This window comes from Trichosurus vulpecula, chromosome 2, assembly GCF_011100635.1.
Source record: "Trichosurus vulpecula isolate mTriVul1 chromosome 2, mTriVul1.pri, whole genome shotgun sequence".
NCBI classification, from domain to species: domain Eukaryota; kingdom Metazoa; phylum Chordata; class Mammalia; order Diprotodontia; family Phalangeridae; genus Trichosurus; species Trichosurus vulpecula.
The window spans coordinates 16681786-16702066 of record NC_050574.1 but is presented as its reverse complement, the minus strand read 5'-3'; the positions used below and the strand labels follow the sequence as shown (position 1 = coordinate 16702066).

Here is a 20281-nt window from a genome sequence, read left to right as displayed (position 1 = left end):
GGTCTTTCCATGTTTTCCTAAAACAACAAATTCATTATTTCTCATAGCATGAGTGTTCCACCACAATCATATACCACAACTTATTTAGCCATTCCTCAACATATAGGCATCCCTTCAATTTCCAGTTCTTTGCCACCACAAAGAGAGCCGCTATAAATATTTTAGAACATATTGTGTCTTTTCCTTTTTCCCTGATCACCTTGGGAAACAGACCTAAGAGTAGCATTGCTGGGACAAAGAGTTTGTACCTTTTGATAACTTCTGGGGCATAATTCAAGATTCCTCTCCAAAATGGTTGGATCAATTCACAACTCCTTCATCAATGCCTTAGTGTCCCAATTTTTCCACATACCCTCCAACAATCACTTTTCCTTTCTCTCATTTTAGCCAATCTGATAGGTACAAAATGATACCTCAAAAATGTTTTAATTTGCATTTCTCTAAACAATAATGATTTAGAGCATTTTTAAAATATGATCATATGTAGTTTTGATTTCTTCTTCCAAACAAAAATGCCTGTTCATATCCTTTGATCATTTGTCAATTGGGGAATAATGCATATTGTTACAAATTTGATAGAGTTCTCTACATATGACCTTTATCTGAGAAACTGTCTATAAATATTCACCCCTAATTTTCTGCTTTCCTTCTCATCTTGGACACATTGGTTTTGTTTGTATGAACACTTTTTAATTTAATGGAATCAAAATGATTCATTTTATATCTGACAATGTTCTTTATTTCTTGTTTATTCATAAACTCTTCTGCTATCCATAAGTCTGATAGGCAATGTGTTCCAAGGTCTTCTAATTTTCTTGTGATATAGCTCCCTTTATATCTAGGTCATATGTCCATTTCAACCTTTTCTTGGTAAATGCTGTAAGATAATTTCTGCCAGATTGCTTTCCAGTTTTTTCAACAATTTTTTTTACTAAATAGTGTATTCTTATCCCAAAAGGTTAAATCTTTGCATTCAAAGACCAGGTTACTATAATCATTTACTGTTGTGTATTGTATGTCTACTCTGTTCCACTGATGCCCCTTTCTATTTCATAGCCAGTACCAGATAAGTTTGATAATTACTGCCTTATAATATCATTCAAGATTGGATATTGCTAAACTTCCTTCTTTTACATTTGTTTCTATTAAGTCCTCTGATATTCTTGATCATTTCTCTTCCAACTAAATTGTGTTATTATTTTTTTCTCAACAAAATAATTTTTGGTAACTAATTGGGGTGGCTTTGAATAATTAGATTAATTTAGCTCAACCTACCCATGAGCAATTGATACTTTTCCAATTATTTAGCTCTGACTTTATTTGTATGAAAAGTGTTTGTAATTGTGTTCATATGGTTCCTGGGTTTGTCTTGGCAAGAGGACTTGAGTATTTTATATTGTCTACAGTTATTTTAAGAGGAACTTCTCTTTCTATCTCTTGTTGTTGGGTATTATTGGTAATATGTAGAAATGTTTATGATTTATGTGAGTTTATTTTATATCCTGCAACTTTGCTAAGGTTGTTCATTATTTCAATGAGTTTTTTTAGCTGATTCTCTAGGATTCTCTAAGTATACCATCATATCATCTGCAAAGACTGATAGTTTTGTTTCCTCATTTCCTATTCTAATTCCTTCCATTTCTTTTTATTCTCTTATTGCTGATGCTTTTAGTTCAATATTAAATAATACTTTCCTTGTTTCCCCCTGATCTTGTTGGGAACTCTTCTCACTTATATCCTCATTACAGATAATGCTTGCTGATGGCTTTAGATAGATCGTACTTATCATTTTAAGGAAAGCTCCATTTATTCCTATCCTCATTCCTTATATTTCTTCTGGCTCTTCTATATCGAATTTTCCACTGAGTTCTGTTCTTTTTGTTACAAATATTTGAAATTCTTAATTCATCAATTATCCATTTTTTTCCATTCAGAATTATACTCAACTTTTCTGGGTAAGCTATTCTTGGACACACCCCCAGCTCTTTTGCTCTTTGAAATATAATGTTCCAAGACCTATGGTCTTTTAGATTAGAAGCTGCTAGTTCTTGTGAAATCCGATTTCCAAGATATTTAAATTGATTTTTTTCTTGTTACTTGCAATATTTTCTCTTTAACCTGGGGGTTTTGAAAGTGGACTATGATATTTCTATAAGTTTTCTTCCTGAGATCTCTTTCAGGGAGATTTGTTTTTCTATTTTTACTTTACCCTCTTAAGAGCCTAGACACCATCTTTCAAGAAATTATCAAGGAAAACTGCCCTGATATTCTAGAACCAGAGGCTAAAATAGTAATTGAAAGAATCCACCAATCACCTCCTGACAGAGATTCCAAAAGGAAAACTCTAGAAATATTGTAGACAAATTCCAGAATTCCCAGGTCAAGGAGAAAAGATTACAAGCAGCCAGAAAGAAACAATTCAAGTATTATGGAAACACAATCAGGGTAACACAAGATGTAGCAGCTTCTACATTCAGGGACTGGAGGGCTTGGAATGTGATATTTCAGAGGTCAAAGGAGATAAAATTAAAATCAAGAATCACCTACACAGCAAAACTGAGTATAATACTTGAGGAGGGGGAAATGGAATTTCAATGAAATAGAGGACTTCCAAGCACTCCTGTTTAAAAGACCAGAGCTGAATAGAAAATTTGACTTTCAGATACTTTACCCTCTTGTTCTTGAACTTCAGGGCAATTTTCCTTAATAATTTCTTGTAACTTTATATCTAAATTCTTATTTTATCACAACTTTCATGTAGTCTGACAATTCTTATATTGTCTCTCTTTGATTTCTTCTGCAGAACGCTTGTTTTTCTTTTTTTTTTTATTTGACATATTTAGTTTTCAGCATTGATTTTCACAATAGTTTGAATTACAAATTTTCTCCCCATTTCTACCCTCCCCCCCACTCCAAGATGGCGTATATTCTGGTTGCCCTGTTCCCCAGTCAGCCCTCCCTTCTATCACCCCCCTCCCCTCTCATCTCCTTTTCCCTTCCTTTCTTGTAGGGCAAGATAAATTTCTACGCCCCATTGCCTGTGTATCTTATTTTTTAATTGCATGCAAAAACTTTTTTTGTTTGTTTTTGAACATCTGATTTTAAAACTTTGAGTTCCAAATTCTCTCCCCTCTTCCCTTCCCACCCACCCTCCCTAAGAAGTTAAGCAATTCAACCTAGGCCACATGTGTATCATTATGTATAACCCTTCCATAATACTCATGTTGTGAAAGACTAACTACATTTTGCTCCTTCCCAACCCATCCCGCTTTATTGAATTTTCTCCCTTGACCCTGTCCCCTTTCCAAAGTGTTTGTTTTTGATTACCTTCACCCCCATCTGCCCTCCCCTCCATCATCCCCCCCCTTTTATTTTTTTTTTCTTCCTCCCTCTTCTTTCCTGTGGGGTAAGATACACAACTGAGTATGTATGGTATTCCCTCCTCAGGCCAAATCTGATGAGCGCAAGGTTCACTCATTCCCCCCTCACCTGCCCTCTCCCCTCCTCCCACAGAACTGCTTCCTCTTGCCACCTTTATGTGAGACAATCCACCCCATTCTATCTCTCCCTATCTCCCTCTCTCAGTCTGATGCTCTCTCATCCCTTAATTTCATTTTATTTCTTTTAGATATCTTCCCTTCATCTTCAACTCACCCTGTGTCACACATATATATACACATAGATATATACATACATACACATTCACTTATATATATACATAAACATATATATATATATATATATATGTTGTACCAGAAGCGAGCGAGACACACCACAGAGTATAAGTATAAGTTTTAAGTGGAGAATTTATTAGCCGGCGGCCATCGGGGTACGGCACCACAAATCAATGGCAAATGTGTTGGGGTGATGGCTTGGCTTATATAGGATATGGGGGTACAGAGTAGGGGGGAAGAGGAACAAAGGTCCTGGCTGATCAAAAGATTCAGTCAGGTTATCGTACTAGTGGGATAATCTCATTTACATTCCTTGGTGGAGTCACAGAGTCCCAGGGATATCTCCCAGGAAGGGTCTATCAAGTTATCTCTCAGTGGGATGGTCCTATCTATTGACATTCCAGGAAGGAACCAAGGAGTCTCAGGGATATCTGCTAGACAGGATCTGCCAGGTTATCTCTCAGTGGGATGGTCCTATCTATTGACATTTCAGGAAGGAGCCATGGAGTCCCAGGGGGGTTTGCTAAATACCAAAGATATCTGAATCCATTCTTTCTGGGGGGGCTTGTCAGTAGCTAGGGGTTACTCAGGGGTTCCTAATTTTCCTTGTATTACATATATATATATATATGCATATTCCCTTCAGCTACCCTAATACTGAGGTCTCATGAATCATCCATGTCCTCTTTCCATGTAGGAATGTAAACAAGAACGCTTGTTTTTCTAATGAGATGTTTCAGATTCTCTTCTATTTTATCTAGTTTTATTATTTCTTGGTGTTTTAGAATGTTATTTGACTCCTCTTGCTCAATTCTAGTTTTCAAGGACTTTTCTTCCTTAAGATTTTGTACCACTTTTTCTAATTTATTAACATTCTTTTCATAATTTTCTTGGATTGCTTTGAATTTTTTTCCTAATTTTTCCTTGATCTCCCTCACTGGATTTTTGAATTGCTTTGTAAGTTCTTCCAAGAACCCTTTTGGGGCTTCTGACTATTTGACATTACTCTTTGGGGTAGAAGTGACTGTTTTTACTTCACTATCTTCCTCCAAATAAGAACCCAGATCTTCTTTTACATCAAAGTAGCTATCTGTGGTTGGGTTCTTTCTCCTTTGTGTTCTCATTTTACGTGTTATTTTGTTTTATTTCATTTTTAGCAGCTTATTATCATAACAAAGTTTTAATCCTGAGTTGTGAGTAATGTTACCCTAGGCCTCAGGTTCTCCTTACTGTTATTTTCTGATTTCTGTTGGGGGGGGGGGGCTCAGCCTCAGGGATTCCTCTCTTCCCTTGAACCACGTCAGGACCCCCAGCCACACTGTGCCAAAAATGATCTTACTCCCTGCAATACCACACTCACCAGGCATGTGCTCACTCCCTCTCCACTTAGCTACAACACAGGATAACTTCCCATTGACATTGCTAGGCCAGGCTTCTGGAAACAATGGGAAGTCCTTCAATCTTCCCCCACTCAACCTGCTTTTTGGTGATTCAGTGGAGTCTGGCTAGAGGTGTCTACACTTCCTTCAGGCCAAACCTCAGCCCCCTGTAGGCCCCATCTTTTCCAAGGTCCTCTCAAGTTGTCTTAGGAGGACAACTGCATTACTCCTGTATTTTTGTTGCTCTGTATTCATTTCATGGTGATTTTCTGTCAGTTTATGGAGGAAATCTGGAAAGCCTGGAAATTTCTGACCTACTAGGACATCTTCCCAAGTTCTCTGACTTTTAAAATCTCTCTCCTTGGCCTCTTTTCCAAATTAGCTGATTTTGATAGATGTCTGACATTCTCTTTTCTTTTTTGTCTTTTGGTTTGGTTCTGATACTTCTGGCTGCCTCATGGAGTCATTGATTTGTTTGGCCTGTGCCAGTTTTCAGAGTGTGTTAATGAGATAAGATCATCACTTTGTCTTCTTATTTATATATTCTCTTTCCAAAGTTTCACTCCAGTGACTGCAATTCACCTTTTACCTCTAACTTCATTCATCTAGGTATTGGTATTCATGAATTCCTTGTGGAAAATCCTCCCCACCCCAGGATGAGCTATTACTAAAGGTGTTAACAACACCTGCCTCTCTCAGCATTGGCTACAATGTTACAATGAGATCTTCTTTGTAAAGACTTTGGCAAACCTTACAACACCATGTAAATGCTAGCTGTGATTTCCCTGAGACCAACTATCATCCGCTGTGCATGCCTGGAAAGTCAAGGAAGGCTGAGCCTTATCTGGGGTCTCTCCCAGACAAAGTCCTGTGGGGTGGGACCTGTCACCAAAAGTCACTTCCCCAATTCTGCTCTGACCTTCCTCCCTGACACTGACACCTGATTCTACACTCAAGGCACCCAAACCACCCCCTCCATGGGGCAATCAACAGGAAACCACAGTGAGCAAGGAGCTGGGAAACCTTCTCAGTAAGACTGGAACCCAAGCAGACCCTGGTCACACCCTCAGCCTCAGACTGTGCCTGGTCTACCATTGGTCTACCAGCCCACTATCAACAAGTACCATCATGACCCCCATCTTCTCTGCCCTGCTGAGCCTTGGTGAGTCCTGGGGTGGGGGCACCCCCAAACTCAAAGGGATTTTACATACCACTGATGCCAGATACACACCAAGTACATACACTTTTGGCCCAGAGAGGAGGGGGCAGTTTGAGGTCACCCAGAAAGGTGTGGAGGGAGGTGGGAGAAGCTGGAGTTCTTAGAGGGGTCTTCTGGCATCCAGCCCATTACACTCACACCAGCCCTAAGCCCAGACTCTGATCCTCTGTCTCCTTCCTCTGGGCATGCTGGGTGGGGAGGATGTGGGGAACTGGGAGTAACCAGGGTCCTCTCTGCCAGGGCTGTGTCTGGGCCAGAGGATGAGGGAGGAGGCAGGTGAGTCCTTCCCCACTCACTCCCCCTGCCCAGAGCAGACAGCTGCCCCCAGGAGAGGGAGAGGGGAGGTCTGGGCTGAACTGATAAGAGTTTAAAGAGGGAAAGAGGGGGGAGGCAGACGTAGAAAGCTGATTCCCTGGAACTGACAACTCTCATTCTTATCCAGAAACATTCCCCAAACCCTCCCTCAGGGCAGAGAATGGCTCTTTAGTGCCCCTAGGGAGAAATGTGACCCTCACGTGTCAGGGGTCAGTGCAGGCTGATGACTACCGTCTAGAGAAAGACCAAGGGTCTAGAAGGATACCCATCATGGCTGTGAAACCATCTGGAATAGAGGGCAAATTTCACATCCCATCAGTGACAGCAAACTGTGCAGGGACCTACTACTGCCTCTACAGACACTCATCTAACTGGTCAGGGTCCAGTGACCCCCTGGAGCTGGTGGTGACAGGTGAGGACCCTCCCTGTGCCCTGGGCCCCTCAGGCAGTGCTGGCTCCAGGTCCCAGCAACAACTAAGTTCCTCCGCAGCCCAGCCTGGCCCCAAGCATCCCTCTGCTTCTGCCCTTCCTGTCCTCTCCCCTGTCTCTGTCTCTGCTCCCCCTCTGGGGCTAGAGGTGGGGTGAGGGGAATCAGCATTTTTACAGCATCTACTATGTGCCAACCACTTTATAGTTATTATCCCTGTGAGGTAGGGGCTGTTATGATCCCCATCTTACAGCTGAGCAAACTGAGGCAAACAGACAGGAAGTGACTTGCCCAGGATCACACAGCTAAGAGTGTTTAAAGCCAGATTTGAACTCAGGTCTTCCTGACCCCAGGCCCAGGGCTCTGTCCACTGTACCACCACAGTTAGATCCCATCTTGGGGCCAGAGAGGAGGCAGGAGGCTCAGCCTGGGTCTCAGGACACCAGACAAAGCTGGTGGTTCCTGGGGAGGGGACACAGGGCTGGTGGGGCATCTTCCCCTCCCAGCCAGGAGAGGGAGTGCAGGATGGCACTGCTGATGCTCTGACCCTCCCCCAGCTCAGGCCTAGGCACAGGGAGGGGAGGGGGTGGTCTCCTCTGGGTATCCCCAGGCATCTTTGTACAGGAATGTTTAGGAGGCCAGGATGGAAGTAGACCAGGAGTCACAACCAAGCCTCTTACTCTCCTTCCCATACCTGCCCCAGGGACCAGCCCAGGGGCCAGGATGAGAGCCAGACTCTGCTTGGAAGATGTAATAACTGGCCAGAACTGCAGAGATGGGTCTTAAATACTCCCCCACTCCTCCCCTCCCCCCATCCCCGCTGTGGAGAGAAATTCTGTAACAAAGGACCAAGGATTGTGGCTCCTAGCCTCACTCTTCTCCCTCTTTTTCATTCTCTCCATCTCTCCCCTTTCACCAACTCACTTTCCTGTTTTCACCCAGAGCTGTCCTTCCTCTACGCAAAAAGCAGTGATATGTCCTTTCCTCCAGAGATGAGCTAAACCTCCACACCCAGGCAGCTGTCTAGGCAGACCTAGGCCAGTCCTCCCACCAGCCAAATTTGCCACCTCCCCTAAAAAGCGGAGTCACAGCCCTAATTGCAGACTTGCTTCCTCCCCCAGGGCCCTATGAACCACCCTCCCTCTCAGCCTTGCCCAGCTCCGTGGTGGCCTCAGGACACAATGTGACACTCCAGTGTCAGTCACAGCGCTGGTATGACACATTTGCCCTGTACAAGGATGGAGAACAGATCAGTTCCAGCCTGGCACAGCAGCATGTAAGGGGGTCTTGGGCCAACTTCTCTATGCCAGCTGTGACCACTACTCACGAAGGAACTTACCAATGCTACAGTTTTCACAGCTACTACCCTTATGTGTGGTCAGCCCCCAGTGATGTCCTGGTGCTCAGGGTCACAGGTGAGGGAGCCCCAGCCCCACACATGCCTCCCATCCCTCCTAAGCTCCTCACTGAGGCATCACCCTACCTGCTCAGGGTCCTCCCGCAGGGGACCCCAGGGGCTGGAGGCTCAGAGGGAGGGGTTGGAGAGTCTGAGCAATGGGTCACACTCAGAGAGCACAGACAGTGAGGACTCTCCTCCCTGGCCCCTCTAGACTCCTTCACCATCTGCCACCTGTCCAGTTATGTTTTTCCACACACACAGACTATATGTTATTACTAGGTCCCAGGACAGGGTGTTGAGGAGGTGAGAGGGAGAGCCAAGAGGAGTCCAGAGCAGGCCTGGGTACAGACATTGGGGAGGTTAAATACCCGCAAGTCCCTCACTTTTCTCCTCTCACTATTCCAGGCACCTCCAAGAATCCTTACCTGCCCCAAAGCCCTGGCAATCCCTGGGCTCTGACATCTTGCCCACCCAGTGAGTAACCAGTTATTCTTAGGACAGTATGGGGGTCTCTCTCCCCTATTACCCTTGTTAACCTGGGAGTTGATATGTAAATTCATACTGTTTATTCCCTTAAAGCTGTAGTGGATACATACATGTATGGGGCCAGACAATGTCTGACTGCCTGAACAAAGAAATGAGAAGGCTTAAATATATTATTTTAGTCCCAACTCAGCAAGGCTGTGAACTTCACTTTTATGATCCCCTTGTATGTTAAACCATGATACAAGAAAAGCATTTTCCTTAATGGAATAGGTTGTAAATACAATAAGATAAGAGAGTTGACAAAGTGTCAATTGAAATTACAACCCAGGCTCTCTGTGCTTAATTTACCATTAACATTCCATAACATAGTGTATGCCCATAAAATATTAAGATAAGAAAAAGTCACATTATTCAGGATAGTGTCTGGGGTTAAGGTCTCATCCTTAACAGCCACAGGCAGAGGAAAGAATGCTCTTAAGTCAGCCTCATCTGGCCTTGTTGGCATAGGAAGAAATATTTTCTAAGTTTACTCAGGGAACAAAGAAGCTTAGGTTCAGCTGCTTAAGCAGTTCAAGCTCCAGCCCTTATGGAAAGTTACAAAAATGATATTAATGATCATCACTTTCCACGTCCTGTCTAGGGCACAGCTGAGTCCCCCCCTTTCTCAGAAAGAATCCAGGAATGAGGAGGCTGGAGGGAAGGGACAGGAGCAGGGGAAACTCCAGCCTGGGAAAGAAGGAAGAACAGGGCTGATCAGGAAGAGGGCTGGAGCAGCAGGGAGCAGAGATGGGCAGGGCAGCCCCAGGCCCTCTGCCTTGTCTCCCCTTCCCCAGAAGCGCCCCCCACAGGCCTCCAGTCCCTCACCCACACAGCCATAGCTGAGACTGTGGAGCAGGGGGACTCTGCTTCCCCCATCCCTGACTGCCCCAGTGATGAGGGTGGGGCCCCCCAGATACTCTCACCCTGATCCCTCTAAGCTGGAAGCACCACAATGACCCCCTCACCCCTCACCCCTCTCTGTCCAACACTGCCTTGAGCAGACAGGGGAACCTTGGGGCCCCGGGGACAGCCAGGACAGGGGGACCCAAGGAGTCAGAGGGACCTACCCCAGTGTATCAGCAAGGCAAGATTCATGATACAGGTGGTGACCATGAATATGCCTGTATAGTTCAGAATTGCAAAGTATAAGAAACTCTCTATATAGAAAGCAGAAGTAAAACATTTATTCAGACACTAGAGCATCGAATCCCAAAACCAACAACCCCAATTTGACATGGCAGCAACTGTATCCCCAAACCAGTAAGTCCATCTCAATGTGACAGCAAGTAGATTCAAACACAGTATCGAAGTAAGTAACCAAGCCACCCTGTGACCTTCCCTTCTGCTAGGGCCTTCCTGTAAACACTCACAAATCCTGTCTGCTTGCCAGCATCCTCTCCTCCTGCAGTTCTAGAAGCCCTTGCAGTTCTCTCTCTCTGTTTCTCCATCTCTGCATCTCTTCCAGTTCTCTGTCTCTGGAAGCTCTCTCTATTCTGTGTCTTCTTCTTCTTCTCCTCGAAGCTCTCTGGTCTCTGCAGCTCACAAGGTATTTATACCCTTTGTAGACCTGGAGCTTAGCACCTAGTAGCATATGAGTTTTCCTAGAAACAAGTATGTCCTAATTAAGTTTCCCTTAACTAGCTCCACCTGAGGCCTATTGAATGGGTGGAGAAGATCTCTGATCATATTAGTACCACACCCAGCTCCTCCCCCCTTCTCCCTGCATCCCACCCCCTGCCCCCAAAACCCAGACAGGAGCTAGAACTGGGGTCAGAAGAATCATGGAATCATCAAATCTCACAAGTGGACAGAAGTCATTGAGTACATATGCCAATTTAACAGATGGAAAAGTGAGGCCCAGAAAAAGGGGTGGGGGGAGGAACTTGCCCAGTATCCCACACCCAACAAGTCTGGGCAGAGCTGGGGCTCACACCCAGGGCTCTCTTCAGACCCTCTCTGGGCTTCTCTGCCCAGCCACTAACTCTGACCCCTTCCTCATCCCCTGGGACCTTCTCTCCAAGTCCTGAATCTGGGAACATGCAGTTTGGTGAGTAACTGGAGGATTCCCAGCAGAGAGAAGAGGGAGGCAGGGGCTGAATATCCAGTCAGGGTCTGCCCACCCATCCAGGGTACCCTCTTTTCCTGCCACTCCTCTGGCAGGACCTTCTTATTCTCCTTTTCCCACCACTGGGCCTTTACCCAGGCTGTCCCCCCTGCCTGGCTCACTCTTCCTCCTCACCTCCTCCTCTTACAGTGCACAGATCCCTCCCAGGCTGAGCTTAGGAGCCTCCTCCTAAAGAAGCCTTTCCTATCCCCCACCCCAGTTCTTAGTGACCCCACTCCTCAGATGACACCCCACTGATTTATTTGTGTACATGGTACCAGAGCATTCCAGGAGAATTCTGGAGGGCAGGAGCTACTGTTTTGTCCCATTTCCTATAGGTATGACCCAGCACAGGGCCTGGGCCACAGGGAGTGCTTAATAAGAGACTATAGATCTGAATTACTGAATAAGACTTCGGGCTCCCTCAAGACAGGCTGTGTCCCCTCCCCCCTCACAGTGGGGGCTCCCTGTTCATACTTCCTTACACACTCATATCATCTCCCATCTCCAGGCCTTTGTACAGGCTGTGCCCCCTGCCTGCAATTCTCCACCCCTTAATTTCTCCCTTCCCTCCAATACTCTGCGCTCTCTCCCCTTCTGGGAGATTTTCCTTTCCCTGGTGCCCTCCTTCCCTCCTCTCATGGCCTGCCCTCAAACACTACCTGCTACCTGCTCTCTAGATACCTTGTCCCACCTGGCCATTTGCAGGTCTTCTCCCAGTTACAATGGGAGCTCGCTGAGGGCAGGGACCGTTATTAAAAGTAAGCAGTAAATGCTTGTTGATGCTGTCCACCTGAAAGTTTGGTTAAAGAGACAATCAGGCTAGGTGATATATAAATTTATATTGTTTTATTCCCTTAAAGTTAGTAGATACATGTACACGGAGCCAAAACTTAGATTCTGACTGTCTGATAAAAGAATAAGAAGCCTTAAATACCCTTTAGAACAATCCCAACTCAGCATGTCTGTGTCACTCAAATTTATAGGTGTTTAAGCATAGTATGAGAAAAGAATGTTCTTAAATAAATAGGTTGTAAGTACAATAAGATAAGAGATTTGATGAGGTATCGGTTGAAATCACAACCCAAGATATCTATGTTTTCTTTACCGTTAGCATGACATAACGTAGTATATGTCTATAAAATATTAAGAAAAGAAAAGTCCCACTCTTCAAGGTAGTGTCTGGTCGAGGCACCTTGTCCTTGGTAGCCATTCAAAGAAGAATGCTCTGGTCAGTTTCCCCTGGCCTTGTAGTGGTGACACAGGAAGGGGCATTTTGAGCTCACTCAGAGAGCGAGGCATGTCTGTAGTGCCAGAGCACTGCAAAGCATTATGGTAGATGAAGCTCAGAGTGGGCCACAATACCTCTCCTGATTGGCCAATCCAGGTTTTAGAGCTTTAGAGCTTTCTCAGGTCTTAGAGGCTCAGAATGGTTTGGAGGGAGGTCTACAACACCAATATTAGTAGTAACCGGGTTATATAAAGCCTTTAAATGCTTTAGAGATCTTATCTCAGAGGATCTTCACAACAGCCTGGGAGGCAGGTGCTCTCATTAGCCCCATTTTCCAGATGAGAAAACTGAGGCTGAGAGAGTGCAGGGGACCTGACCAGGGTCACCCAGAGAGGACAGGTCTGAGGTGGGATCTGAACTCAGCTCATCCCCACCACAAGTTTCCTGCTCCATCCCCTCCCCCAAGCTGGTGCCAAAACTGCAGGAGATGGAGGAGGAGAGGAAGTGAGGGCAAAGTGAAGGTGCCAGGAAAGGGCCTGAGGCTGCCTCAGGGCCCTGCAGAGGAAACACTGGGGCAGGGGCAGGGGGAGGCTGGCTTCTCTCCCTAGGCCACAGCCCTCACCCTACCCCCAGGCTTCCAGCCAGTAAGTGAGGAGTGGCAGGGGCTGGGCTGGGGCTGAGGAGCCTGGGAGGGGGAGCAGAGGAATCTGGGCCTCCCTTGATGGGGATAGGGAGTCTTGTGCCTCTCCCAATGACATTCTTTTCCCCTCCCAGATCCTGCCCCCCAGGATTACACTGTGGGCAACCTTATCCGCCTCAGCCTGGCCGGGCTAGTTCTCCTCCTCCTTGGGGTCCTGTTGGCTGAAGCCTGGCACAGCCAGAGGGGACCACTGAACAGCAGCTCCAGGAATCCCTGACAGATGGGAAAACAGAGCAAGGATTCACTAAATGTGTTTATCCCAAAGATTCATTGAGGCTTGGCCTTCTGCGCAGCTCCAGACAGAGTGAAGGGCCCAGCCTTCTCTGCAACCTACCCCTGGCCCAAGCTGATAATGGCCAGCCTTACCCCAGGCCCAAGATCATAATGTCCCCCTCCCCCAGGCCCAAGCTGATGGTGCCCAGCCTTCCCCCCAGTCACAAGTTGATGGTGCCCAGTCCTCCCCCAAGGCCCAAGCTGATCATGCCAAGGCCTTCCCCCCAGGCCTCCCCCTCTTCCCCACTGCTCCTGTTCTGACCCCACACACTCACTCTCTCCTCCCCACTTCAGTCCCTTCCCTCCCTCCCAGCTCGGATGATCATTGATAACATCTCAATAATGAAAGAGGAACAAGTATTCCCCTAGAATACTAAAGCACCTCAGGAGTCAGAAACCTGTAGGCTTTGTGATTTCCTCCATCAATGGTCATTGTTGTGTGTGTAGTATGTGCATGTGTGTTCGTGTATCAATTTTGCGTCTCTCTGTGTGTATGTAGAGACAATGGCAGGAACAATCCCCCTGGGCCTCCCTCTGTAGGTCTTTGCCATCAGGTTCTCAGGGCCCAGAAGCCCACCCTTACCTGCACCAGGCCCTGTGCTTTCTTTTCCCCCAGGTCCTCTCTCAAATCAGACTCCCCATATCCCAGGATAAGCTTCTCTAAGATGGCAGTGCCAACCTACATTGTCTGCTACTAGGTTTTCCTCATGTCTTGTCCCTGATGTTGTGGACCCTGCTTTTTAAAAAGAACTTGTTTGCTTCTTAGGGTTCCTGAGGCTACCAGAGTCAACCTTCCTTTGGGAATAGAAATGAATTGTTTGTTGCAATAAATTGAGTTGCTTGCTAGAGAACACATACCTACATAGACACCTATAACTGGCCATTGTGATAACCTGAGGTTCTTTCTCTCAGATTCTAAAATTTCCTTAGCCCATCACCACTGAAGGGGTTCAGGGTCAGCCCAAAATGTTGGGGTGCCAGATCATCTCTAATGAATTTGCTCAGGCTGTCTCCAAATCAAGCAAAGGCATTTATTGAGAGTAATACAACATAACAAACAAGCTTCTCCACCCCTTAAGGGACATCTCAGTTTAAGGGAGAAAGGTCCTTAAGAGGGACACCCTCCAATTAAGGAAGATGGCCCCTAGCCAGGAGAGGCTAGGGATTCTTATAGAGTAACACTTGTGGTGGGCAGGGAGATTAGGAGACCAGAGAGAAGTAGGCACAGGGGTGAGAAGACTGGGTAACCAGGGACAGTCTTTCAGAGTTTTCAGCATTATCATTATTCCATTGTTCAGCCCCGGGTGGAGGGATGGAGGGGTCCCAGTTGGTTCCTGTATTTCATTGACCAGTCTATTTGAATCTCAACATCTCCCCCCAAATTCATTTGAGAAAAAGGTAAGGGTCATGCATTCCTCATCGATCCCTCCCCAAACAGTGGGGACCCAAATTGGTTTGGGAACATTGGCGGAGGTCTCATCTTCAGGAACTCCTACAGGGTGACAAGGGGTACAGGGCTGTCACTGCCTCATGGAGTCCCAGGGGGAGGTTGACTGGAAGCAAGCATAGGCCATGTCCAGGGGATGATGGCTGTTTATGGACTAGAATCCTTCAGACAAGGGTCATCTGAACTTTGGTTGAGGTTATCCTGGAGGCCCCAAACTTGGTTAGAAGGTTCGACAGGCAAGGCCTGAACATCCAAAGAAACAAGACAATGAGTAAAGGGGAGGGAGTGACAACAGGAGAGTTAAAAAGTTAAAAGCCAGGATGTCTAGCTCCATGATCCAGAGCGGAACAGCATCCATTGGGCCTTTCCCAGAATGTTTGCACTTGGTTTCATCCTGCTCTGAGTTATTGGTATAAACAGAGCATGTTGTGTTAACAAGAGCACAGACTCCCCCTTTATAACTGAACAAGAGGGACTTGAAACCCCTGGCATCCTCCATCTTGATTCCTCCTATTTTTCTATACCTTTGTCTACTAACTTTTAAATCAAGCTACATAATTTTCATTGTCAACCTTTCTTCTTAAAAATGAGTCAGAAAATCCTATCTCAGCTCATGCAAATAGTCATCCCCCCAACCTTTCCCGTGAGATTAACCCCTGCAGTCATAGATGTAAACCCCCATGGGGTTTCTGGCACCACAGACCATTGGCACAAGTAGCATTCCCTGCTGATCGTACCTGGAGTCAGACTCAGAATAATATCAGATAACAGTCCCATGAGGTCTTAAATAGCAAGTTCCAATAATCAGACCTTTAGGTGAGTTCAGCTCCCAAGGATCACATATCTTACATAATAAGTATTGACTAATCTCCCATTGGTAACAGTAAGAGAGCCATCACAACTTGATGTAACAAACATAGTTAAGATCAGATTTCCCATTAAGATAACACAAGATAGCTCATAAGTTACTTCTCTTCACTAACACAACTGTACTCAAATCCTGTTCCTTAAAAGAAAAACAAAAGAGGTTCCTGACTTTAACCTCACACCTTAGTAGAAGGATCTGGCCAGTTTACAGAACATGGGGAATCGCAGGGACCAGGAGGCTGATCGGCCTGTCCACCCCATGATATTTTCCTCTGGACTGATATGCACTTTCTGGAACTAAGGCAAATGTTTAGCAAGTTGAAACAATATTATGTATTTGAAACTTAAAACAAACCCATGACCAATCAGGTGAGTTCAGTCTTGTTGAATGCTTGAACCAGCACTTCCCAACTACTTTGTACAGAAAACCATTCATCTCCTCAAAAACATGGTGAAACTTTAAACCGCTTTATAGATTGTTGCAATATAAGAGAATTTTATAGTACAATTTAGAAGTACAGTAAGCAAACGATAAACTTCAGATGACATTGATTGCATTTCTAAATTATCACATATAAAAATTATTAGAAGGGTGGGCTTACCAAGGGCAGAGGCTGGCTGGCTTCTTACCTCAAACTGCCAGCTGGGCATTTCCTAGGGGCCATGGCAGCCAATGACAAGGCCTTCCCAGTAGTGATCTCCCTCCAGCAGGGTCCAGGGAACAATGGTACCTCCCCTCCCCTTCCCCACAGCTGCAGATGCTCCCAAGGCTGGTTGGGATGGGCAGGAGGGTAGAACCCCAGGTGACACTCCCCGGCCCCACCCAGAAGGTCAGGCTATAGGGTGCTCAGGGGCACTGGGCCAGCCAGCTGGCCCCCAGCTGTAGCCTGGGCAGGGGGAGGGGGCCCACCCCTCCCCAGGTAGGGGAGGGTGACACAAGCTCCCCACAACTCTCCACCACCACCCTGCCCCAATCCAATCCAGCATGAGAGGGGTCAACAGGAAAACATGGGACTGCTTGCTGTTTCAGATACTCTCTTGACTAAGGGAAAGGGAGTGGGGCAATGCTTGAGTGATACTCTTATGATCCAAAATTTACAATTGAGGAAACTGAGGCAAACAGGCAGGAAGTGCCTTGCACAGGATCACATAGCTGAGAAGTGTCAAAGACTGCATTTGAACTCAGGTCTTCCTGACCATAGGCCCAAGGCTCTGTCCACTGCACCACCACAGTCAGATCCCGTCTTGGGGACAGAGAGCAGGCAGGAGGCTCACTTTGGGTCTCAGGACACCAGATAAAGCTGGGGAGAGGGCACAGGGTTGATGTGGCATCTCCCACTCCCAGCCCTGACCATCCCAAGCCAGGAGAGAGCCTACAGGGTGGCCCTGCTGCTGCTCTGCCCCCTCCCCCAGCTCAGGCTTAGGCACAGGGAGGGGAGGGAGTGTCTCCTCTGTGTATCCCCAGGGATTTTCTGTACAGGAAGGTTTAGGAGGGATGATGGAAATGAACCAGGAGTCACAAAACAAGCCTCTTACTGTCCTTCTCAAACCTACCCCAGGGACCAGTTCAGGATGAGAGCCAGGCTCTTCTTGGGGGTGCTAATAACTACCCCCAAACTGCCTCCTAAATATGCTCCCCACCCCCATACAGAGAGAATCTATGACAAAGGATCAGGAACTGGGGTTCCCAGCCCACTACCAGGGAGAAAACCTCCCTGTCCACATCTCCCTCCCCACAAACGCTAGCCCCATTTGTCTCTCTCTTCCCTCTGTGTCTATCTCTGTCTCTCCCTCACCTGCGCTCTCTCTCCTCTCTCTGTCTCTCTCCCTCACCCCTTCCTTTTCTCTCTCCCCTTAACCCCCTCCCTGTCTCTTCTATCTCCTTCTCACCCCTCCCTTCTCTCTCTTTTTCTGTCTCCCCCAGCTCTCTCCTGTCTCTCTCTCCATCCCTCCTTCTCTCTCTCTCTGTCTCTCTCCCTCTCTCTGTCTGTCTGTCTGTCTGTCTCTCTCTCTTTCTCTGTGTGTGTGTGTGTGTGTGTCTCTGTCTGTCTCTCTGTCTGTCTGTCTCTCACAGACACACAACACACACACACACACACACACACACTCCTTCCTTTTCTGTCTCCTCTTATCTGTTTGTCTCTTCTCTCTCCCTTCTTCTTTCTCTCTGTCTCTCTACCTCCCTCCCTCCCTCTCTCCTCTCTCTTTGTCTCTCCTTCCATCCTTTTCCCCTCTCTCTCTGTCTCAATTCCTGCTGTCTTTCTCTCTCCTTCCTTTCTTCTCTATCTCACCTTCTCTTTTTCTTTCTGTCTCTCTCACCCTTTCTCCTACCATCTCTTCATTCTTTCTTTGTCTCTCTCCTGGGGGGAGCCAACCCCACTCTTCCTGATCTATATCTTTCCACTGGACACAGATGGTTCTGGAGGAGAGAGTGAGGATGCTGACTTTGGACAGAGCTCCCTCACTTAAATCCTGTTCATTGACGTCATGGCATCACCTCCTGATGTCATGGTCCTCTTGGAGAATGAAGGAGAGATAGCAGCCTCCTTATTCTCTCTCTCCCCTGCTCTGCTTCTTTCTGTCTCTCTCTCCCTATCCTCCCTCTCAGCCTTGCCCAGCTCCCAGGTAGCATCAGGACACAATGTGACCCTCCAGTGTCAGTCACAGAGAGGGTATGATATGTATGCCCTGTACAAGGATGGAGAACGGTTCACCCAAGTCATGGCGCAGGCCCATGGAACAGGGGCTCTGGCCAACTTCTCCATGCCGGCTGTGACTGCAGCTCACAAAGGGACTTACCAATGCTACAGCTTTCACAGCAACTTCCCTTATGAGTGGTCAGCCCCCAGTGGCCCCCTGGTACTCAGGGTCACAGGGGAGGAAGCCCCAGCCCCGCCCACTCCTCCCATCCCTCCTAAGCCCCATCACTGGCCCTGGGGCACCACTCTACTTGCTCAGGGCACTCCCCCAGGCGACCATGGGGGCCAGGAGGCTCAGAGGGAGGGGATGGAGAATCTGGGTAATGGGTCCTGCTCAGAGAGTACAGACAGTGAGGACTCTCCTCCTGGCCCCTCTAGACTCCCTCACCACCTGCCACATGCCCAGGTATGTCCCACAGACAGACAATGTATCTACTAGGGTTAGTGGGTTGAGGAGATCAGAGGTGGAGCCAAGAGGAGGCCACAGCAGGCCTGGGTGTAGACAGTGGCGGAGAGGGGGGGGGAGGTTAAATACCCCCAAGCCCCTCACCCTATTCCAGGCACCCCAAAGGATCCTCACCTGCCCCAAAGCCCTGGCAATCCCCAGGCTCTGACATTCTCCACAACCAGTGAGTAACCAGTTACTCAGGACATGGTGGAGGTCTCTCTCCCCTGTTACTCTCCACCTCCTGTCTAGGTCAGGGATAAGTCTCCCTTTCTCAGAAAGAACCAAGGCATGAGGAGGCTGAAGGGAAGGGACAGGAGCAGGGGAAACATCAGCCTGGGGAACAAGAAAGAACACAGCTGGTCAGGAAGGGGGCTGGGGAGGTGGGGAGGAGTGATGGGCAGGGCAACACCCAGCCCTCTGCCTTCTCTTCCCTTCCCCAGGAGGCCCCTCAGCCTGCCTTCCCTCACCACACAGCCAAAGCTGGAACTGGTGAAGGGGGACTCTGCTTCCCCCATCCCATTCCTGGCTGTCCCAGTGATGAGGGAGGGGCCCTCCAGATACCCTCGCCCCCGTCCCTCTAAGCTGGAAGCACCACAGTGACGCCCTCACCCCTCACCCCTCACCCCTCCCCTGCCCAGCACTGTCTCCCCCTTACACAGCACAGCCTAAGGCCGAGGGAACTTCAGGGCCCTCAAAACAGGCTGCATCCCCCTCTCACACTGGGGGCTCCCTCAGAACAGGCTGTGTCCCCACACACACACAGGGGGCTAGGAGGACTGAGGAAAGGGACTAGGAGAAATGAGTGTCATGGCAATCCAGAGGGAGGAGAGTCCCCAAGATGAGGGTGTGGTCCTCAGTGTCAGGTGTGGGTGAGCCCTGGGACCATCACTCATCACTTTGGGGGGGGGAGTGGGGGGGGGTACTTTCAGTCCAGTGAGGAGGGTGGAGCAGTGAGCCAGGAGAGGAAGTCTCAGCATTGAGGTTGGGGAAGGAGAGGGCCAGCTGAGGGGGTGGAGATCAGAGGCTGCCCCAGACCCTCAGGCCTCTCCCCCTTCCTCTTGCACAGAGCCAGGCTCCCCGGAGGGGAGAAACATGAAGCTCCTCAGCTCAGGGAGGAAGAGCTAGGCTGGGACCAGGGTCTCAGCACTAATGGAGGACAATATCCCTGCTCACAGTCAGGGGCTGGGAGGCCTGGGAATAAGGCCCATGTGTCAGTGACAAACTCATCCCCCAGATGTTCTCCTGGATTACACTGTGGGCAATCTGATCCGCCTCACCTTGGCTGGGCTGGTCCTCATCATTCTGGGAGTCCTGCTTACTGAGACCTGGTGCAGCCTCCAAGGGCATTGAGAAGCAGTCCAGGGAGCCCTGGCCTGAACGTCCTGGCCATATGTGACTGCCGGGCAGAGGGAATGGGTGAATGAATGCATGAGTGGATGAATGAATGAATGACTGAATGAGTGAGTGAGTGAATGAATGAATGAGTGAATAAAAGAGTGAGCGAGTGAGTGAATGAGTGAATGAATGAACCCACTTTTTGCAGATGTAGTGAGTGGAGACTACAGACCTGTTAT

The 20281-nt window shown here is 47.7% G+C and overlaps 1 protein-coding gene across 1 annotated transcript; it reads left to right on the top strand.

The window, feature by feature from the left end:
* Window positions 1–6181: 6181 nt before the first annotated feature.
* On the top strand, window positions 6182–19288 carry LOC118836290 (leukocyte immunoglobulin-like receptor subfamily A member 5). The gene is made up of 7 exons (XM_036743622.1): window positions 6182–6215; window positions 6715–6999; window positions 8136–8426; window positions 10941–10985; window positions 13048–13170; window positions 18169–18665; window positions 19148–19288. Exons 1-7 carry the CDS (start codon window positions 6182–6184, stop codon window positions 19286–19288), a joined length of 1416 nt encoding a protein of 471 aa, XP_036599517.1.
* The last annotated feature ends 993 nt before the right edge of the window (window positions 19289–20281 follow it).